Source organism: Elephantulus edwardii, unplaced genomic scaffold (assembly GCF_000299155.1).
Source record: "Elephantulus edwardii isolate Elephantulus edwardi_28Jun2011 unplaced genomic scaffold, EleEdw1.0 scaffold00012, whole genome shotgun sequence".
NCBI classification, from domain to species: domain Eukaryota; kingdom Metazoa; phylum Chordata; class Mammalia; order Macroscelidea; family Macroscelididae; genus Elephantulus; species Elephantulus edwardii.
The window spans coordinates 9,196,574-9,217,604 of record NW_006399762.1 but is presented as its reverse complement, the minus strand read 5'-3'; the positions used below and the strand labels follow the sequence as shown (position 1 = coordinate 9,217,604).

Below are 21,031 nucleotides of genomic sequence, written 5' to 3'. Positions count from 1 at the left end.
ATTATTATTATTATTAATTTCAAGGAACATCTACAGAGATTTTGGAGTTCCATTCATTCATTGTTGCACTTTTCTCCCCACCCACCCCATGCCCACCCTGAGTTCGTGCCTCTCCTTGACAAGCAAAAGACAAACTCCTTCATTGGTACACAGTCCCCTCCCCCACCCCACACAGACGCTCTATTTTAATAAAAGAAAAATTTGGCCCCTAGTAGAAACAGCAATAAAAAATTTTTCTTGTTCTGTTTTTATAGTATGCTATTTTTGTAATCTGTTCATAGATACACTTGCAGTTTTTATACAAGATACACTGTTTGTGATACTTATTTTAGTCTTAATTTTTAGAGCATCCTATGATACCTCTGCTCCAAATGCAAAGCGTAAATACCTAGATGAAGGAGAGGCAGATGAAGATAAAATTGAAGATTATAAGGCAAGTAGAGAATGGAACCATTTTATTGTTGGGAAATTAAAGAAAAAAAAAATTGAAAACGTATTTTCATGTAACAGAAAGAAAATTGCCTGATGGTGGCATGACTACTTAGAGTGACATTCTGGTATTGATAGTATCATAAATGAGATAATTTTTTATAATTCAGCAAACTCTGGTCATTCCAGGTTACTGAAAATGCTGAAGAGGCATGTTTGACTTTATATACAATCAATCAGCCAATCACATGTAATAAATGATACAAGAAAGCAGAAATTGTATTGTTTGACTTTAAGGATAACTTGAAAACTTTATTATATCCTAAAGAAAGAGAATAATATTTGGGTCTTAAGTGATTGAGATATAAAACTAGAGAAGTAATTTCAATAAATAAAATTATCTTTATTTTTTTTCCCCCTAAGGATGAACTAGAAATGCAACAGGAGGAGGAAAATTTGCCATATGAAGAAGAAATTTACAAAGATTCTAGTACTTTTCTTAAGGTAAATAGATAATTTATGTTGTAGGACTTCACATTTAATCTTTATACCTGAAAAATTTTGAAAAACTAATTTTTAAGCTTGTTTTCAGTTTTTATAGGATCATTAGTATAAAATAAAGATTGCTTAAGGTTATTAATGAAATTATTAATTTGATATTTGGCATATTAGAATGACGTAATGGTGTTATTTATATCTGTAGCTCCTAAAGAATAACACTGATATTTTTGTTTTAACTTCAAATGATACTAATTTTTTAAATTAATTTGTAATGTAAATAAAGAGATATGGTATCTGCCACAAGATTGTATGCTATAATTTAATTTTTCCTTTTTCCTTAGGGCACACAGAGCTTAAATCCCCATAATGATTATTGTCAACATTTTGTAGACACTGGACATAGACCTCAGAATTTTATCAGGGATGTAGGTATGTTGGATTGCCAAGGACTAAACTCAGGCTAACCCTTAATCTCTTGTATGTAAAGTACTCATTTTTTACATTGTGTTTAACAAATTCTATTTCCTGGCTTAGTGTCCCCTCTCTGTTCTGGGTGCTTTTGGTAACACCTCCATTTTCCATCAAGTTTTGTGGGAGTTTGTTCAGTGCCACTGACTTGGCTTCAGTTCTTAGGAATTCATGTGAAAGTGAAGCTGCTCCATTGGGATTTTCTGGGCTGTAATTTTCATCAGAATCTTTCTCAAATGACCAGTCTTCTGGTTAGAAGCCTAGTGCTTAAACTGTTGTGCCACCAAGATCCCTATCAAATGATTCCCTTCTGTTTTTCCTTCTGTTCATTTTACATTTTCTTTTTTGCCCCTTTGTTCTTTTCTTTTTCTTCTCATCCTGTCTCTTTCCTTCATTTGGTTCTGTGATCATCTCAATTTTTTTAAACCTCTGTGTAAGATAACATTCAGTTTATCCATTTAGATGTGCCAAAAAGTGTTTGTTAAGCATATTCACTGGTTTGTGAACATTTTTTTCATTTCTCCTAAAGAAACGGTATCTATTAGCAATCAATCTTCATTTCCTTTCCTTATTTTTTCCCTTCCCAAGCACTATGCAGTCATTAGAATGTAGATAAGGACCTCTCCAAAGTATTTAGGAGTGGTGATGACAGTTTGAGGACTAAGGTGCACCTGATTCAGACCATGGTCTAGTCAGTCACTTGTTATGCATCTGAGAGCTGGACAATGAATAAGCATGACAGAAGAAGGATTGATGCCTTTGAAATGTGATGCTAGAGAACAGGATTGACTATCCCATGGGGTGCCAAAGGAACAGATATTTCTTGTAGAAAGTTTAACCAGAGTGTTCCATAGAAGCAAGGATGGTGAAACTTCATCTCACATGCTTTGGTCATATTGCTAGGAGAGGGACATCATGCTTCGAAAGGTGGCAGGAGACCTAAGGAGAGAAGACCCTCTGGCAGGTGACTGCAGCAGTGGTCTCAAGTGTGTCAGAGGTTTTGAGAATGCAGAAGATCAAGGAATGCAGCCTTCAGTATGGATTGCATCTTAACATCAAGAAGGTGAATTCTTATCACTGGACCAATAGACAACATCATGAGAAGAGATTGAAACTGTCAAGAGTTTCATCTTGTTTGGATCCACAATTAACACCCTTGGTACCAGCAGTCATATAAGGAGATGCAGTGCACTGGGAAAAATATGCAGTTAGGGACATCTCCAAATTATTGAGGAGTAATGATGTCAGTTTGAGGACTAAGGTGCATCTGATTAAGGCCATGGTCTTTCTGATCACTTGCTATGCATCTGTGAGCTGCACAGTGAATGAAAGTTCCAGAAGACTTGATGCCTTTGAGCTATGATGTTGGAGAAGAGTACCGAACATCCCATGGACAGCCAAAAGAACAGGATGCTGTCAGGAGTGCTCTTTGGAAGCAAGAGCCCTTTACATACTTGGAGCTAGGAGAGGCTATTCCTTGAAGAGGGACATGATGCTGGGAGGTGTGGAGAGTCAGCAAAGAAGAGGAAGACCCTCAACTAGGTGTATTTATGGTGACTGCCAAAGTGGGCTCCTGTGTGCCAGGAAGTGTGAAGATAGGACAGGGGTCAGATCTTTTGTTCATGGAGTCACTATGAGTCATACTCTGGGCACCTAAGACAACAGCAGTGATTAATGGCACACAGGGTGGAGCAAGTTTCTACCATGATGTTCCCAACATGTGGCCACTGTGAGTCTTAGTCAACTTGATAGCACCTAAATCCAATACTGATTAATATTATTAAATGTCGTTTTTATGTACTTACTGACCATGTTGTTATCTTCCATCAACTCTCTTATGACTCATAGCGACCCTATGTACAACAGCTCTGAACTTTGCTCTATCCTGAGCCAACTTGATCTTCTCTGACACGCCTACCCTCATTACCCCAATCACTGAGTGAGTCCATTTCATGAGGGTCTTTCTCTCTCTCTCGTCCTGTCCTTCCACCCTCACAAGCATGATGTCCCTCTCCAAGGACTGGTCCCTCCTTCCAACCTGCCTAAAATATGTCAGACGAAGTTTCAGAATCCTTGCCTCCAAGGAGCAACCTGGTTTCACCCCTAGGATGAACCTGTTTGTTCTAGCAGTCCATGGTATATTCAGTACTCTTCTTCAGCACCATAGCTCCAAGGCATCAGTTCTCTTTCTATCATCCCTAGTCACTGTCCAGCTCTCTGATTCATAGCATGTAATTGCGAAGACCGTGGCCTGACTCAGGCACACCTTAGTCTCCATTGAACATGCATACATCTTTTTTGAAGAACTGTCCCAACATTTTGTCCATTTTTTTAAACTGTTTCTTTGTCTTTTTATTGTTGAATTCTAAGATTTTAAAATATAGTTTAGATACAAGTTTCTTACTAAACATACCATTTGCAAGTATCACCTCCTTTTCTGTGAGTTGTTTTTTCACATTCTTGATTGTCTATCAATTCTAGCATAAAGTTTCAATTTAACTCATCTTTTCTGTTTTGCTGCTTATGAGTAAAACAAGTCTTAAATAAAAAACTGATTTTAATATTTTAATTAAAAAAGTGATAAAATTATATAGCCAAATTTTTATGCTTTTAAGACATTTGTTTGCCTAAGAGCAAAATAAGGACAAAAAGTATTTACAGAATTAGAGATTGAGGCAGAAGTTGTACCTTCTGTTTTATAGATTAACAGCTGATGCTACTATGATTTTCTTTTTTTAAATTTATTATTAATTTCAGTGAAAATTTATAGAGACTTTGGATTTCCATTCATTCATTGTTTCTCTTGTGATTTTCTTTTAAACATTTTTATTTGAAATTTAATCACAGACTTAGAAGCCTGTTTTACTCTTTGAATTAAAGTGATTACTGTTTATACCTTAATTTTTAAATTAATGAACTTACATTACTTTTATATGTATGAATATACTTTTCTTGGGGCAGAACTTTTAAATTGTTGATATTCCTGCCATGATGGTTGTTTAAGCTGGCAATTCTGTTTTACATAAAATGTTTTCTGAGATTCAGAGATGTAATTAGTGTTTTTTTAGGTCAGGAGGAAAATGAATCTCCTGTTTGTAGTACTATTGTGAGACTTGAAGTTTCTCTCCAGGTCTTCAATCTGAAAATGCATTGACCATTTAGAATGATGAGGATATGTGAGGTCTTTCAAAATCTAAATATTGATTCAAATTTTCCTAGATTCATACTTTATACTTTCTACGTTTTAAGTATTAAAGGTTATATTCAACTGTTCCTATGCATTTTAGGAAGAATGTTCTGTCATATATTTGGGGGAGGAAAACCCCAAACAACAGTTGAAAACTTTAGAAATAGAGGTAGAACATTGTCTGATACAGTGCTAAAAAATGAGCCACTCAGGTTGGAAGGAATTCAGAATATGATTGGATAAGAATTGCCTCTTCATGTTAGAAGGCATTTAAAATATGATTGGACTACATCTGCCTTCTCAAATAGATTCAGTCTTCATTAATTATTTATAAAGCTTTCAGAGCCTATTTTTCTGCTATATGGCATGGTTAAAAACTGATTTAAGAAAACTGGAAATATACAATTAATAAATATGAGAAATTGAATGGGTTAGTGACTCTAACCGTGTCTAGAGTATCTGAGTTTTTACCTCTAGTTGGAGTATTAAGTATGAAATGTTTGTCTGAAATCTTTTAAAGTACTCAAAAATAACTTTTTTAAAAATAGAAGATTAAAATGACATGCCTTATTTTCCTAAGAATGCTCATTTCTTTTCCATTCATTAATTAATTTTTTATTTTTTGCAGGTTTAGCTGACCGATTTGAAGAATACCCTAAACTAAGAGAGCTCATCAGGTTGAAGGATGAGTTAATAGCTAAATCTAACACCCCTCCTATGTAAGTGTCTTAATTGATTTATTTTTCCAAATTAGCTTAAAGTATCAGTCTGTTTATTTAGTAACTTTTAGGGAACTTTTCAATACTTATATAAGATTAAGAATATGAATATGAATAATTTTACTAGTGAATGAACTGTTGTTGTTGTTGTTATGTGCCGTCGAGTCGCTTGCAACTCATAGCGACTGTTTGTACAACAGCCCTAAACCCTGCTCTGTCCTGTGCCAGTCACACTGTCTCCAATACACTCATCCTGATTACCCCAGTCACTGAATCAATCCATCTCATTAAGGGTCTTCCCCACCTGCGCTGTCCCTCCACCCTACCAAGCTTGATGTCCCTCTTCAAGGACTGGTTCCTCCTTACAACATGTCCAAAGTATGTCGGATGAAGCCTCAGGATCCTTGCCTCCAAGGAACAGCCTGGTTTAACCCTCTCCAGAATGAAATTAAATCTTTATTTAGGGACTTCTAATTTAGAGGGAAGATGATTTTTTTTTAAAATTTTTTTATTTATTTACTTTAATGAAAGTTTACAGAGACTTAGGGTTTCCATTCATTCATTATTGCACTTTTCTCCCTGCCCACCCCCTCCCCCAATTCACTCTTCTCTTTGAAAAGTAAAAGAATAGAGGGAAGATTTTAAAGCTTAGTGTAAAAATGAGCATCTAATATGTTCTGGATGAATAGGTGAAATATTATTTTACTTTGTAATAATAATATTTTTGCCCTAGAGTTGGCTTACAGTCTGTTCTGTACTAAAGAAAGACAACACACTATACAAAGACATTTATAAATAGTTCATTATTACTCAGTAAGTTGTTGTTATGTTCAGTCTAGTCATAGCTGGCCATCTAGTGGGTTTTAGTAATATATTAGTTTGTTTCATTGTTGCCTGTTATTTTTGTTTGAAAATTTCTTACTCATTACTTTATACTTCTATGAAATAGGTATTTACAAGCAGATATAGAAGCTTTTGACATCAGAGAATTAACACCCAAGTTTGATGTGATTCTCCTGGAACCACCTTTAGAAGAGTATTACCGAGAAACCGGTATCACTGCTAATGAAAAATGCTGGACTTGGGATGATGTATGAGAAAATTTTCCATTTTTGATGAATTGCTTATTTTTTTAAATGATTGTTTTTATTTATTTAATTAGAAAATAACATTATAAACATCATCTCTACTTTGTATTAGTGGTGGCATTGTTGTTAAGTGCTGTCAAGTTGAATATGACTCTGCGAGCCTGTGAACAACAGATCTGAACCCTGTCCTATCCTGTGCCATCCTTATCTGTCCACTTGAGTCCATTGCTGCAGTCACTGTGTCTCTCTGGCTGGTTGAGGGTCTTCCTTTCTTTTGCCATCCCTCCATCTTCCCAAGCATGATGTCCTTTCCCAAGGAATAGCCTCTCCTAGCAACATGCAAACTCTCTGGCTGCACCTTCTCCAAGAAATACTCGTTTATTTCTTTCGGCAGACCGTGGGATATTCAGTTGCTGTTTGTTGTTAAGTGCCGTCGAGTCGCAGGTGACTCATAGCGACCCTAGGAAGGAGAGTCCTCGACGCTTGGGTGCCTTTCATCCTCTCTCCAGGTTCATAGGGTTTCCGGAGGCAAGCTATTATGGAAGTGGTTGCCACTCCTCCTTCGGACAGAGAGTGGGGTGTATGTTCAGTAGGGATTCTAAATGTTGCTTTATAATGTGTACTTTTGCTATTGTCCAAAGTCCATTAACACATAGTGACATTATTTGATTATTTTAGGCAAAAACTGAACAAGTAGTTAGTAGATTGCTAGAAAAGCCTAAGAGCAGAATTCTTGATAACTCATTTTACATATAATCGGTTTTAGTAATATATCTATCTATACCCTACTCTTCAAGGAGCATAGAGTATAGTGGATCAAAAGAATATGTAAACACATAATTTTAAGAATAGATGTGTGATCAATATGCTATAAATAGAGTAGTTATAATTGGCCCCATAGAAAAGATTTTAGAAAGGCCTTCACAGTAGAGGAAATGACAGGAATAGAAAGAATGGAGGCAAATGCCAGTATCTGGTTTGTGAATGGGCAGAGTCTATTTGTAGGTTAGAGTTGTCAGAACAAACGGTGACTTCTTAAGAAGATGCCTTTTAGGAGCTTGCATTTTCAACCTGGAGGTATTAAGGAGTCTTTTAAGAGCTATTACTAGTTTAGTAACCTGCTCAAATTACCTGGTAGAGGCTAGACTGGAGGTAGGGGACTCTGGAGAAAAAACAGAAGACGACTGTTAGAGTAACCTATATGTGTTATGAAAGCACCCTCAATCTAAAGTGATGGAATTAAGAAATAGAAAAGGCCCTAGTGGTGCAATAGTAAAAGCACTCAGCTTTGAACTAAAAGGTTGATAGTTGGAAAGGTGTGACACTGCTTTTATAAAAATTAAAGCTTTGAAAACCATATGGGGCAGTTATGCATTGTCAAATAAGATCAGTATAAGTAGAATTGACTTGATGGTAGTAGGTTTATTAGAAAATGAAAGAAGATGCTAAATTCAATAAGTTTAGGAGTTAGGTTTTCTAACATTGAGTGATTGGGTTAAGGAGAGAAATCAAGAATACCCCAGAGGTTTCTGTCGTGTTATTAATAGATAGAGTTATCCTTGAGAGCCTAAATATAAGAATGGAAGGAAGAATAATTAAAAAAATGTTGAACATGCTGATTGTCAGGTATATGTAAGACATTCAGTGAAGGATGCTAATAGAAATATAAAGCTCAAAGGGCAGACAGATTTGTCTTTTGGAATGATTAGTATTTTGAGTCCTTAGTAATGAAAGAGTGGAATAGTGTCACAGTTAAAGCCTCAGAAAACATTTGTGTCTAAAGAAGATAGAGAAAGTCAATGTGAAAAGGGATAGATCAGAGAAATATGAGGAGAACCAGCAGGCTAAGAATGCCATGGAGGCCAGGCGATAAGGTGTTTTAAGAAGAAAATCATTTGGTCCTGCACCAGAGAAAAAGGTAGAAAAAGCAAAGGAGTGAAGCTGTAAGACTAATGTTCCATAGGAAACGTCTTTGAATCTTAATATGTCTTTTCTGAGTTAGTTTATTTATAGTTAACCTTTATATTCATTTTAATATTTAAAAAGTTAATGTTTTTAATAAAATTATAATATAAATTAGCATTTATATTTTCAAAAGTGACCTCTAATTGGAGCATTTTCTATTGCCTTCAAATTTTTACGGCCTTTATTAACAATATTTTTTCTCATATTGTGATTATAAATGTAATCTGTTTATTGAAATTAAAAAGTACAGATTATGGAATTAAAGACCTCATGATCTTCATATTTGTTGCTAAGATGCTTTCTAGATAAATTGTGCAAATTTGTATTTTTTTCAAAAGGATATAAATTGTGTTAAAGTACATGCATTTCCTTCAGGAGTGTTTGATTAAACAATGTCAGTTTTACCAGCTCCTCTTTATAATTGAGTGTTAATTTTAAAAAGCAGCTTTTGTCAGTTTGATCAGAGAAAAAAAAATTTAAAAAAGGAATTTCTTTATGTCTTTCATTAATAATTAAGTTGAATAGTATTTCCTCTAGCTAGTCTGTCTGTGAATTTGGTCAGTAAAAGCACAAGGACTTCCTTTATATCTGTGACAAGCTAAAAGGATATTTGATAATAAAGGAATTTCCATTTTATAGGCAAATCTTTGACTTTAGGCTAATATCATTGAATTTAAGCTCTGGTTAGTATGTTTAAAAGGGTATTTTTCTGACATAAGTTCTTAGATCCTTTATGCTTGTATGATGATTTATGTCATTGAGTTCATCCTGAGTTACAGTAACCCTATATTACAGTAGAACTGCCCCAAAGGATTTCCCTAGCTGTAATCTGTGCAAGACCATAAAGGTCTCTATGCCAAGGAGTGAAGTGGCCCTGGGTTCCAGGTGACTGACCTTGTGTTTAGTAGGTAATAGCTTAATCACTGCACCACCAGGGCTCCTTTATCTGATACTATGCATAAACAAAGAGCCAGTTGGAAATCTTTTCCAGGTAGTCAATAGTCGTGCTTCTTGTGTTTTGGTTCAAGATTTAAGTACAGATTTAAAATATAAAATACTAACATTTAAATTAAGATTTTTCTGCTAGTCTGTCTAGTTCCCACTACTGGGGTCTCTTTCAAAACATGGCAGCTTTTATTAGAGAAAATTTAAAATATAATTTTACCATTGTAAATGAACACATATTTAACGTTTGTAATTACGGTATCGTGGTTGATTGCCATCAAGTCAAGCAAGACTCATAACGACCCTATGAACAAAAGGCCTGAAGCCTTTCTATAACTATTGACATTTATCAAAGTTCATAGAATTTCCAAAGGCATGCTGTTTAAGAAGTAGATGCCACTCCTGCTTCCAGTCTAAAAAATTAAGTGATATCATTAGAGAGAAAATAATTTTCTTATACATATAAATATATGCAGGAATATATACACATATTCATATTTTTGTGGTGTTACTGTACTGTGAAACCATTTAATGAGAGAAATCTCAAGACTTACCAGATGGTAAGTGTAAAAAGGATATAAACTGTTTTCATTATTGCTATCAAATTCTTCGTTTCTACCTGCATATAGTAGAAATAATATGGTTATAACTTTCATGAATCTACTATTAATATACAAGGTAAAGTTTTTAAATTCATAAAATGAATTAATTCTTATATTTAATTTATGATCTTTGAAACTTATTAACTTTTAAAGAAACTGAAGTAAAACGACTAAGTGTCATTTAAAATGACTGCTTCTGGAGCAATTCGTTGAAGATGGTATTCCCAAAATTTGGAAATACCATTACTGAAGGCACTTTTAAAAAAAATATAACACATACAAGACACAAAATTACAATTTTTTTGTACTTGACACTCCCAGAGTTATTTTAATAAAATGTGTGTATTGATTTATTTTCTCTAGAACTAAATCTTCTTGTTGTGTTGTATACGGTTGTAGATTTGGGCTAATTTCACCTTATTCTTGCCATCTCAGTTTTTTTTAAAGTAAATGGTAAATTATGTCAGAATATCTCTTAAGCTCTATCATATAAAATTCCATAATATAACAGATGTTTCCTTTAAACTCCTTCCATATTAGAGCACCTGTGCATGGATGTGTGTTTGGGTATACATGCATGCTTGTCATGTTCTTTGTACTAGAATCAAATTTTAAGAATAAAAGTTATTTCCTGTTTATTTTATTCATTTAAATGAGCATGCTTAAAGAACACATATACCGAAATTCCTGATCATATATAATGACTTTTCTTTTTGACTTAGGATCAATGGGATATGAGTTTTTATGCAGTATTGCTCTTATTTCTTCTAGATTATGAAGTTAGAAATTGATGAGATTGCAGCACCTCGTTCTTTTATTTTTCTATGGTGTGGTTCTGGAGAAGGATTGGACCTTGGAAGAGTGGTAAGGTGGTGTTTGGTTGGGTTTTTTTTTGGTTTTTGGGTTTTTTTTTAAATGAAGTGAATTTGAAATTAATAAGACATACATATAACCATATGTTGCAGAAGAAGTTTATAAATTAGTATAATTTTGTCTTTTGTTTTAGATAGTTATAAACTATTTAGGGAGAAAGAGCCTGTTCAGAAGAGACTATGAGAAAGGTAGGACCCCTGAGTTAGTTAACTAGCACTAGGAATAAAAGCAGTTCTTTCAAAAGAATTTTTTCCCCCATGTCTTCAAGACGTATATTGTTTAGAAATATGAGTCTAAATTGAAGTTCAGAAATGAGCTATTTAGCCTTATTTAGTAGCCATTGTGAATTAGCTAAAAGATGTTCTGAATGGGATAGACGCATGAATTCTAAATGGGAGCCATATCAGATTGCAAAAGTAACACAGCATCTGCAGCACAAGGTATTTTGAATGACTGGTTTAAGTACCTTATGTGTACTTTCCATAACTTTGGTGTTTTTTTTAAACTAAAGTATTTCAGGTTTCTAAATGGATACGAAAGAAAGTACATGGTTTTGTCTAATTGTTGTGGTTAAATGTCATTAGTTTTCAGTTTTGTTTCTGAAAGTGAGATTTTGGGCATAAGTGTCCTCCTGCCTGTTATGGGTCCATTTCCTCATCTCTGCTAAGTTAACATATTTAAACCCTGTTATTTGTTATGTAACAAATAACTTCATTAAATCTTGCTAATTTGATTACTCGTGTCCCTTTGAGAGGTAAGACATTTAAGTAGGATTATATTGAAATAAAATTTGTGGTCAGAGCATGAAATTGTCAAGTATAAATAATGAATTAGAGACAATTTGCTAAAAACATTGCCTCTCTCACTTATTAGCTCAGAGGTGAGAATTAATATGCCTGCTATATGTACTCCAGTGATATCTTGTAGTGTCAGCTTCACAGGGAGCTGTGGAAAAGTTCATACATATTTATGTGTATGTTCCTATTTGCCTTTTTTAGTTCTAATATCTATCTTTTGCTCTCCAACCCTCATCCTTGTCTACAGTTAGGTTTTCCATGATTGATTCTTTTTTTAATTTATTTGTTTATGTAATTAATTTAGCATATTGGTAAAAAACCCTAAAAAACAAAAACAATTGTGCAGCATGAAAAATATTAAATTATTCTTATATTTTTGTAAACTTATTTTATTATTATGACAAATTACCTTTAAATGAGTATAATTTAAATTGTTTGTAAATTATTATTGTGGGCAGTTCTGCTTTGTCCTTTTGGGTCACTATGAGTCAGTATTGACTATATGCCATTGATAATAGGTCTTTTTTCTTTTTCTTGGGTCTTGCTTTTTGGGTGATTTTTATGTCTTTTTTACATTAAACATATTTGAACATAGTATTACCAATATCATTCTACACAGTTTCCTTATTTCTACTTTATACTCAAATTGAGGATAATGTTTTAGTTATCATTTTACTCCCTTTTACTAGTGACAAGTCCTGGAAAATGCCATTTTGAAGAGAATAGTGTGTTATTCCAGTAAATGTCACTGTTTATGTATAAAGATTCTCAAACACTGTGATATAAAAACCTATTTTCAAAGTTATATAAAGGTTTTATCCCATAAAATACCTCTATTAGTCTTTTAATTTTTTCATGTTATTAATGTTTATTGTTGTTAAGTGCCATCAAGTTGTAGGCAACTTATAGCAACCCTATGAATGAAAGGCCTGGACACTTGTATAATTTTCATCCTTTTTCCAGGTGCTTAGGGTTTCTGGAGGCAAGCTATTTTGGAAGTGGAAGCCATTCCTACTTCCAAGCTTGTTTTAAATGGGGAGCTCCACCAAACACTGTCCACAAATGGGTAGCCATTCTCGCATTTGACACATCTGTGTCACAGTGTTCAGCTTTACAGCAACCACAAGTTACCTGTGTACAGCAAGTGAACAGACCAGGGCTATACGACCTAGAAGAATGTTTTGACCAAAAACAATTGATATGAAAATCAAATTTTATAAGATTATATAATTTTTTTAGAGTGTTTTGGTGGCCCAGTGTGTAGAGAATTAGGCTGCTAATCTGTCAGTGTATGTTCACCATCTGCTTTGCTCTGTGGGAGAAGAATGAGCAGTGTAGTGTAGTCCTGTGTGGTGGATAGCCTCTGAAAAGTCTCTGGAGGGTCAACTTTAAGTTCTGATGCTGCAAGAATGAGTAAGCAAGTGATACCATTTCTATCTTTTGAAGAAAACTTTGAAATGTTTTAATAGTGTTTAGCTTCATCAGAGGCAATAAAATTAAAAAGTCAAATTAACTTTTGGATTATGTTATGACTACAGAGGAGCTATGTGTTTTCTTACTTTGAAAACCTAATCACAATGACAATATGTAATCCTGTTTATCGGAAATGTACAGAGTAAGCAAATTGAAAAAGTCAGAATGTAGATTAATACTTGTCTGTGGCAGGATTGGTGATGGATCCCAGGGGGTGTAGGATTTCTTTTTAGGGCAGAAGAAATGTTCTAAAATTAATTGTGGTGATAAATACACAACTCTTAATATCCTAGAATCTATTGAACTGTGTTCTTTAAATGGATAAGGTTTATGACATGATATGTTCATACCTGATCTGTGATATCCCTGATCTCAAACTGTTAAAGTAATTGGAAACATGAAAATTCAACTTCTGTTGATAAAAATGAATTAGATATTAAATATTAAATTAGAGCATTATGTACTCTTTTCTGTGTTTTCATGCTTACCTAGTTATATTAATATCCAGAAAGATATATATTATTCTTTGTAGTCTGTTTATTTCAAGATTGGCATTTCCTCTTTTCTGTTTCTGCACTAAAAAACACTTGGCTACTTTGGAATTTAGTGTCTCAAACTTCTAAATAGTTTTGTAATGTCAGTTAATTATTGTAAGTCTTTTTCCTTAAGAATTTTTTTTTATTTTTAGTGTTTACGCAAGTGGGGATACAGAAGATGTGAAGATATATGTTGGATTAAAACCAATAAAAACAACCCTGGGAAGACTAAAACTTTAGACCCAAAGGCTGTGTTCCAGAGAACAAAGGTACTGTCCTTTTTTCTTTTCAGACTTTCTTTAACACATATAATCATTTAATTAGTTTTGCTGCAAAAGTCACCTAACTTGGTCTTGAAATCTGACAGTTCAATTTTATTTCTCTTATTTTTAGGTTCTCTAATGGTCTACCACATCTCTTCTTACCCGTAGAACTGTAAACCCAAAGATTCATAAAAATAATTCTTATTTTGGAATTGAGGACATCATAAATGTAAAATGTAATGAAATATAACTGTTGGTTAAAAAAAAATGAAAAACACTATATTAAATTGCTCTTCTGTCATTGTTATTTAGGAACATTGCCTAATGGGGATCAAAGGAACTGTTAAGCGTAGCACAGATGGAGACTTTATTCATGCTAATGTTGATATTGACTTGATCATCACAGAAGAACCTGAAATTGGTAATATAGAAAAACCTGTGGAAATTTTTCATATAATTGAACATTTTTGTCTTGGTAGAAGACGGCTTCATCTTTTTGGAAGAGATAGTACAATTCGACCAGGTAGGATATCACTTTAAAAAAGAAAAAAATTCTTTGTGGTTTCTTGGAATCTGTCTGGGTGTTATAAAATAGGACTGAGTGCTGGGTAAAATAAATTTTATTTAAAATTTTTTTACATTCCTGTATAAGATATGTCCCAGTGAATAAGTGATTGCTATTTCATTGAGTTTGATGATCTTTATCTTCTAATTGGACCCTAGATTTGTTATAGTCATGAAATACTTTGATACAAATTACATTCTATTGTTTAAATCAGTGCCTTTGCCTTTCATTTGAGTGTTCTTGATTAAGTAGTTTTTAATTCATTTTCCTTTTCTTTTAGCTTGTTAGTTAAATATTCTTATTGCTTATTTAAAGGTTATTCTAGAAGTTGTAGCGGCATGTACTCTTGAGTTCTTAAAATTTAATTTAAAATAGTATATTGGTTTTGAAAAGTAGGAATACTGTTATTTGACTTTGTACTTCCTTATTTTTTCAAACTAATTTTTCTTAGTGTTCATATAATTCAAGTAATGTGTTGTGTTATATGTAGATTGTATATATAACTATAAAATAAGCTTTACATTGTTTAGGTTTCCTTTACAAATGCACAGTTTGTTTAGAAATTCATATGGATGATTTCATTCTGTCATCATAATGAAGTATTTTGACAGTAGAGCTTGTGACAAACAAATGTTCCTCTTCACAGGCTTAAAAGAAAAGTAGCATCTTTAAGTACTCAATTGGAGGAATGTGTTTGCTCAGGAAGCATAGCTGTCCATATATATCGACTATTAAGATTTTGGCTCTGTTGTTAAAGTAAATACAGAACAGATTTTTCTCTTCTATCATTAACCTGTCCTGCCCCAAAATAGTTGCTGAGTCTGGGAACAATCTCTAATGTCAAGTGCTGTTTTAAGGAAGCAGAAAAGTTAAAGAAAAAAAATAATAAAACTAAAACTATATTAAGAGACTGCAGCCTTCAATATGGATTGAGGCTCAATATAAAGAAGACAGAGATTCTTACCACAGGGCCAATTGGCAGCATCAGGATGGATGGTGAAGAGATTGAGATTGTTCACAGCTTTAGTTTGCTTGGCTCCACACTCAACACTCTTGGCACCAGCAGCCAGGAAATTAAAAGACTTACTGCAATGGGAAAGTCTGCTGTTAGGGACCTCTCCAAAGTACTGAAGAGCAGTGGCATTACTCTGGAGACTCAGATGCACCTGATACAGGCCATGATCTTTGCAATCCATTGTAATGCTTCAGAGAGTTGGACAGTAACTAGGGATGATAGAAGGAGAATTGATGCCTTTGAGCTGTGGTGTTAGAGAAGAGTATTGAATATACCATGGACTGCTAAGAAAATGAACAGGTTCATCCTGGAGAGGGTTAAACCAGGCTGCTGCTTGGAGGCAAGGATTCTGAGGCTTCGTCCAACATACTTTGGATATGTTGCAAGGAGGGACAATGTAGGAGAGGAAGGCTCTCTATGAAGTGGATTGATTCAGTGACTGGGGTAATGGGGGTAAGTGTGTTGGAGACAGTGAGATTGGTACAGGATAGAGCAGGGTTTAGGCCTGTTGTACATGGGTCACTATGAGTTGCAGGTGACTCGATGGCACATAACAACGTCAGCAACAACATGTCAAGAGTAAAAACAAACATGAAACAGATACTAAGCTGTTGTTAATTGAAAAGTTATTGTACCAGTGTTAAACATTTTTGAAGGAGGTAGGAGGATTCATCATTTCACTACCACTAAGAATTCATTTCCATTTTTACATAGTACTTTCAGGTTGCTGTGCATACAACTTTTTACATAATAGTTCCTGTTAGATACTTTGGCTTCAAATATATCAAGTATTTTTAAAAATTTTAAATAATTATTCATGGTATTTTTAATGACCTCATGGCTTTAAAAATATATAAAGAATGTCCAAGAGTCCACAATTAAGGTTGCATAGTGGAATGTACTTGGGGCAGTGGGAGGGGTGCAGGGGAATTGTGTACCAGGGAAGGAGTCTTTCTTTTACTTTTGAAAGAGAGGAGTGAACTGGGGGGTGGGGAGGAGAGGACTGGGCGGGTAGAGAAGTACAGCAATGAATGAATGGAAATCCAAATTCTCTGTAAATATTCATTAAAATTATTTAAAAAAATATATATATATATAAAGAATGTAAGCAATTGAGAGTGTAGATAATTGTCAGGTTACTTATAGAGGGGTATAAGAAGTAACCTAGGAAATTACATGGTGCCACAGTCCATAGGGAGATCTACTGCTAACCTCCAGGAGGTGGTTCTCAGGCAGTTCAAGGCCATTAATGGCTCCTCGAAAGGATGAATGATTTTCCTTCCTCCCATGCGATTTATAGACTCCAAAACACACTGGAGGGTCAGCTCTGAGTCAGTTCTACTTGACAGCAGTTGAGTGTAAGTGAGCAGTTTTAAGTGATAATTAAAATTTAATTTTTAATTAAGCTTTTCATCCATTTAGGTCTGACCACCTTTAACCATTTTAAGTTATACATCATACTTTTCATACACAATATCCTTCTATCTGTATCTACACAGTTGAATGAGTCTTAAAAGTACAAATTTTATTTTTTTTTCCTCAGAAACAATCATCTGGTTATTTATTATTGCCTGTCCTTCAAAAATTATTAGGGACAATAAACATAATTTGGAGAGAGAAAAATCTGTTTAAGGAAACTATAACATTCTTTGAGAATTAACCACATATATAATGGTGTAATAGAGAGATGTCTACTCAAGAAGCCTTTGCATTGAGTTCTTAATTGGAGTTCTTTAAAGATGCCCTTTTTTACATATATCCCAGATGTTGTTAGTTGCTATTGAATCAGCTCTCGCTCATAGTAAAATTATGTGTTTCAACAGTTATATAGGACAAACTTTTGTTCATTCCTGTGTCGTATTAATGGCTGTTGTATGTTTGCGTACATTGTATTGACGATTGTGACAGTCCATCCCAATGAGAGTTTCCCTCATTTTCATTGGCTGCTCCACTTTAGCAAACATGATTGCCATTTTTAGTGAATTTTTTCCTGGTAATAGTTCTAAACCAAGTGAATTGAAGTCTTTACTATCTTCATTTCTGAGACACATTCTGATTGTATTTTTTCCAAGATGAATTTATTTGTTTTTCAATATCCTTCAAATAGCGTTCATTATTAGTTTATCCAGTATTCTTTCCCAACACTGCTGTTTGAATGCATCATTTTTCTGCCTTCCATTTCTCCTGTCCAGCTTTCACATGTATAGATAGTAATTGAAAAGACCATGGCTTGAGTCTGATAATCCAATAGTCTGACCTTGGCATAGTATTCAAACTGACACCTTTATGGTTTAAATTTTAAGGAGCGCATTCATAATTGATTTGGAAAAATCAGAGGATACCCTTTATCACATATATGGAGCTCTGGTGGCCTGGTTGTAGGAAGCTATGGTGCATTCCTAAAAGGCACAGGATTTGAATCCACCAGTTACTCTGAGGGAGAAGGATGAATAATCTACCCTCATGTTGGTTCTGACTCAGTGGAACAGAACAACAACAATATATCACATATACTTTAGGAGTAGTTATCATTGCTTTGAAAGTTTTAAAAATAGATGAGGGGGTTTATTATAGTCTGTAGGTAAGCTGTTTTTACTCTGTCATTAGTTATTGTTGTTATGTGGCTTTGAGTCACTTGCAACTCATAGCGACCCTATGTACAACAGCTCAAAACTCTGCTCTGTCCTGTGCCAATATCATTGTCTCCGACACACTCATCCCGATTGCTCCAGTCACCGAATCAATCCATCTCTCAGAGGGCCTTCCCCTCCTGCACCTGCCCTCCGCCCTCGTAAGCATGATGACCTTCTCCAAGAATCGGTCTCTCCTTACAACATGACCAGAGTATGTCAGGCAAAGCCTCAGAATCCTTGCCTCCAAGGAGCAGCCAGGTTTAACCCTCCCCAGGATGAATCTGTTTGTTTTCTTAGCAGTCCATGGTACCCTCAGCACTCTTCTCCAACAACAAAGCTCAAAAGCATCAGTTTTCCTTCAGGCCATGGTCTTTGCAATCACTTGTTATGCATCAGAGAGCTGAACAATGACCAGGGAGGACAGGAGAATTGATGCTGTCATTAGTAGTATCTTTAAAAGGTTATAATAAAAGACTTTGTGTGAAGCAGTTAAATTCTGGAAAATGGTTGAGGTTCAGGTGTAGACTGTTTGTTCTCCACCACACATAACACATCCTGTATGAGCTGATTGGATTTGTTGGATTTAGCTAATGATGAGCTGTGGGCTGGAAGCCTCTTGTTTAGAGTCACAAGGACCTGGTTGGCACGCCTTTGTATTTAAAAGTCATTTGAGTCGAGGGTAGGGGGGTGAGGGTGTGTGTGCTTGGTGTGTTAATTATGTTTGGGTTGAACATTCTTCTAAGTGGTACAGCACTGTTCAGTCATTTGCTGTACTGAAGTTACTTGGGATTACTGTAATGCTAAACACTGTGCCACTGGTATATCAAATGCCATAATTATTACCCATGGTGAACAGAATTTGGTGAAGCTCCAGATTGAGACAGGCTTGGAAGCAGGAGTGGCATCCACTTCCTTAATCACATGCCTCTGGGAACTCTATGAACATAGAGAAACCATGATAGTTATAGAACAGGGTCCAGGTCTTTTGTTCATAGGGTCACTATGAGTCGTACTTGACTCCGCAGCACTTAACAACAACAGTAAGAATTTGAGAGTAAATGGTCCCCTAGATGTCTATAATTAATTTTCATCTTGAAGATACAAATATTTATGTAAGGAACAGTATGGCGTGTAGGAGTCACTATTAGCTGTTTTCACTAATCATTTAATTTCTTTTTAACCTTTGTTTGTATATTGTGTTCTCAAACACTACAAAGATCAAAAAACAAAACCAGAACAAATTAGAAAGGAGTACAAGCTTGAAAGCCAGGGTGGAATCCACTTCCGAAATGGCTTGCCTCTGGAAACTTTTTTTTTTTTATTTTACTAATTGTAATGAACATTTACAGAGATTTTGGATTTCCATTCATTGTTGCACTTTTTTTCTCTACCTCCACCCCCATTTTGCTCCTCTCTTTGAAAAGAAAAGATCAACGTCTTCGTTGGTATACAGTCCCCTCGCCCCCTGGCCCCAAATGCACTCCACTATGCAACCTTAATTCTGGATTCCGTATATCACTTTTAAACTGTTCTCTCCCTCATCTGTTTCAATTCAGTATACCTGATCAGTCCAGTTTTTATGAACAGTGCTCAGGCCTTTCATTCATAGGGTTGCTATGAGTTGTCTACAACTCGACGGCACCTAACAACACACAACAACAACAAATTAAAATCTAATGGATTCAATAGTCTCAGCCATGTAGGTATAGAATGTCCTCATTAATCTTTTCTCCTTACCAAGGTTAGTAGATGCTGTATAAAAGAAAGGTACAGTATGATTTATCTGGTTCATATATTATCTTATTTGTGGGTTCATGTATTATCTTATTTGTGTGTGTGTGTGTGTATTTATGTCATTGCTATTAAGTTGGAACTATAGCTGACCCTCCATTGGATTTCCAAGGTGCTAAATTGCACTGGCAGAGACTGTCCATCTGTTTTCTCTCCTGGCTGCTGGTAGATTTGAACTACAAGAGGTATGTTCTTCGCCTGTGGTTTAACTGTTGAGCTTCCAACAGATTACAGCACCAGGGTTCGTTTGTTTGTTCTCTCTTTCTCTCTCTCTCTGTCTCTCTCTTTCTGTGTGTGTGAGAGAGAGTGTGTGTAGATAAAATAAATTTGAACATGATTAAATGGATAATCTGTTTTCTTTCCTTTCAGGCTGGCTTACGGTTGGACCAACTCTTACAAATAGCAACTACAATGCAGAAACATATGCATCCTACTTCAGTGCCCCTAATTCCTACTTGACTGGATGTACAGAAGAAATTGAGAGACTTCGACCAAAATCACCTCCTCCCAAATCTAAATCTGATCGGGGAGGTGGAGCTCCCAGGGGTGGTGGAAGAGGTGGAACTTCTGCTGGTCGTGGACGAGAAAGAAATCGATCTAACTTTCGAGGAGAAAGGGGTGGATTTAGAGGAGGCCGTGGAGGAGCACATAGAGGTGGCTTTCCACCTCGATAATTTCTGGGTCCTGCTAATGCCCTTTTCTCTTTTCTATTGTATTTTAAATTTCAATTGAAAATTCAGTTGGAATTTAGAACTCAGTTCCAGTATGCCCTTTGCCTTTAGTTTCTCTAAGCTCCAGGGATGTCTTAGCCAACCGTCCTTGAAACTGTCACACAGATCGTCTTATTTTTCCTGCCCTTTATCATGTACATGTAATTGAACAGAACGGAACACAAATGCCTTCATCATTGAAGACTAAGTTTGTTTCTACTAATTACAGAGGCCCTTGTTTTTTTAGAAAAAGTTGACCTAAACAGTGAAAAGGTCCTATCTATGGCACATTATTGGTGCCACGGAAGGTACAAGAATGTCATCCTACCAATGATGTCACAGTGCAGAGGGAGTCTTACTGAAGCTTGAGAGAATGGAGTTGGGGCAGATGGAAAGCTTCTGCCAGGGCTGTAACATTTTCTTGATGAAACAATAAAGAGAAGTAGAATTCTTTTCTTTTTACTCTTAAAA

General features: G+C 35.1%; 1 protein-coding gene across 1 annotated transcript in view; it reads left to right on the top strand.

The window, feature by feature from the left end:
* The window catches only part of METTL14 (methyltransferase like 14), a 28,358-nt gene extending 7,834 nt beyond the window's left edge, over window positions 1-20,524 (top strand). Inside the window, exons 3-11 of the mRNA XM_006881067.1 lie at window positions 346-433; window positions 853-933; window positions 1,272-1,359; window positions 5,214-5,304; window positions 6,254-6,395; window positions 10,676-10,768; window positions 13,736-13,852; window positions 14,159-14,369; window positions 20,220-20,524. Of these exons, the coding sequence (XP_006881129.1) occupies window positions 346-433; window positions 853-933; window positions 1,272-1,359; window positions 5,214-5,304; window positions 6,254-6,395; window positions 10,676-10,768; window positions 13,736-13,852; window positions 14,159-14,369; window positions 20,220-20,524 (1,216 nt within the window). The remainder of the gene's footprint in view (window positions 1-345; window positions 434-852; window positions 934-1,271; window positions 1,360-5,213; window positions 5,305-6,253; window positions 6,396-10,675; window positions 10,769-13,735; window positions 13,853-14,158; window positions 14,370-20,219) is intronic.
* Window positions 20,525-21,031: the final 507 nt, after the last annotated feature.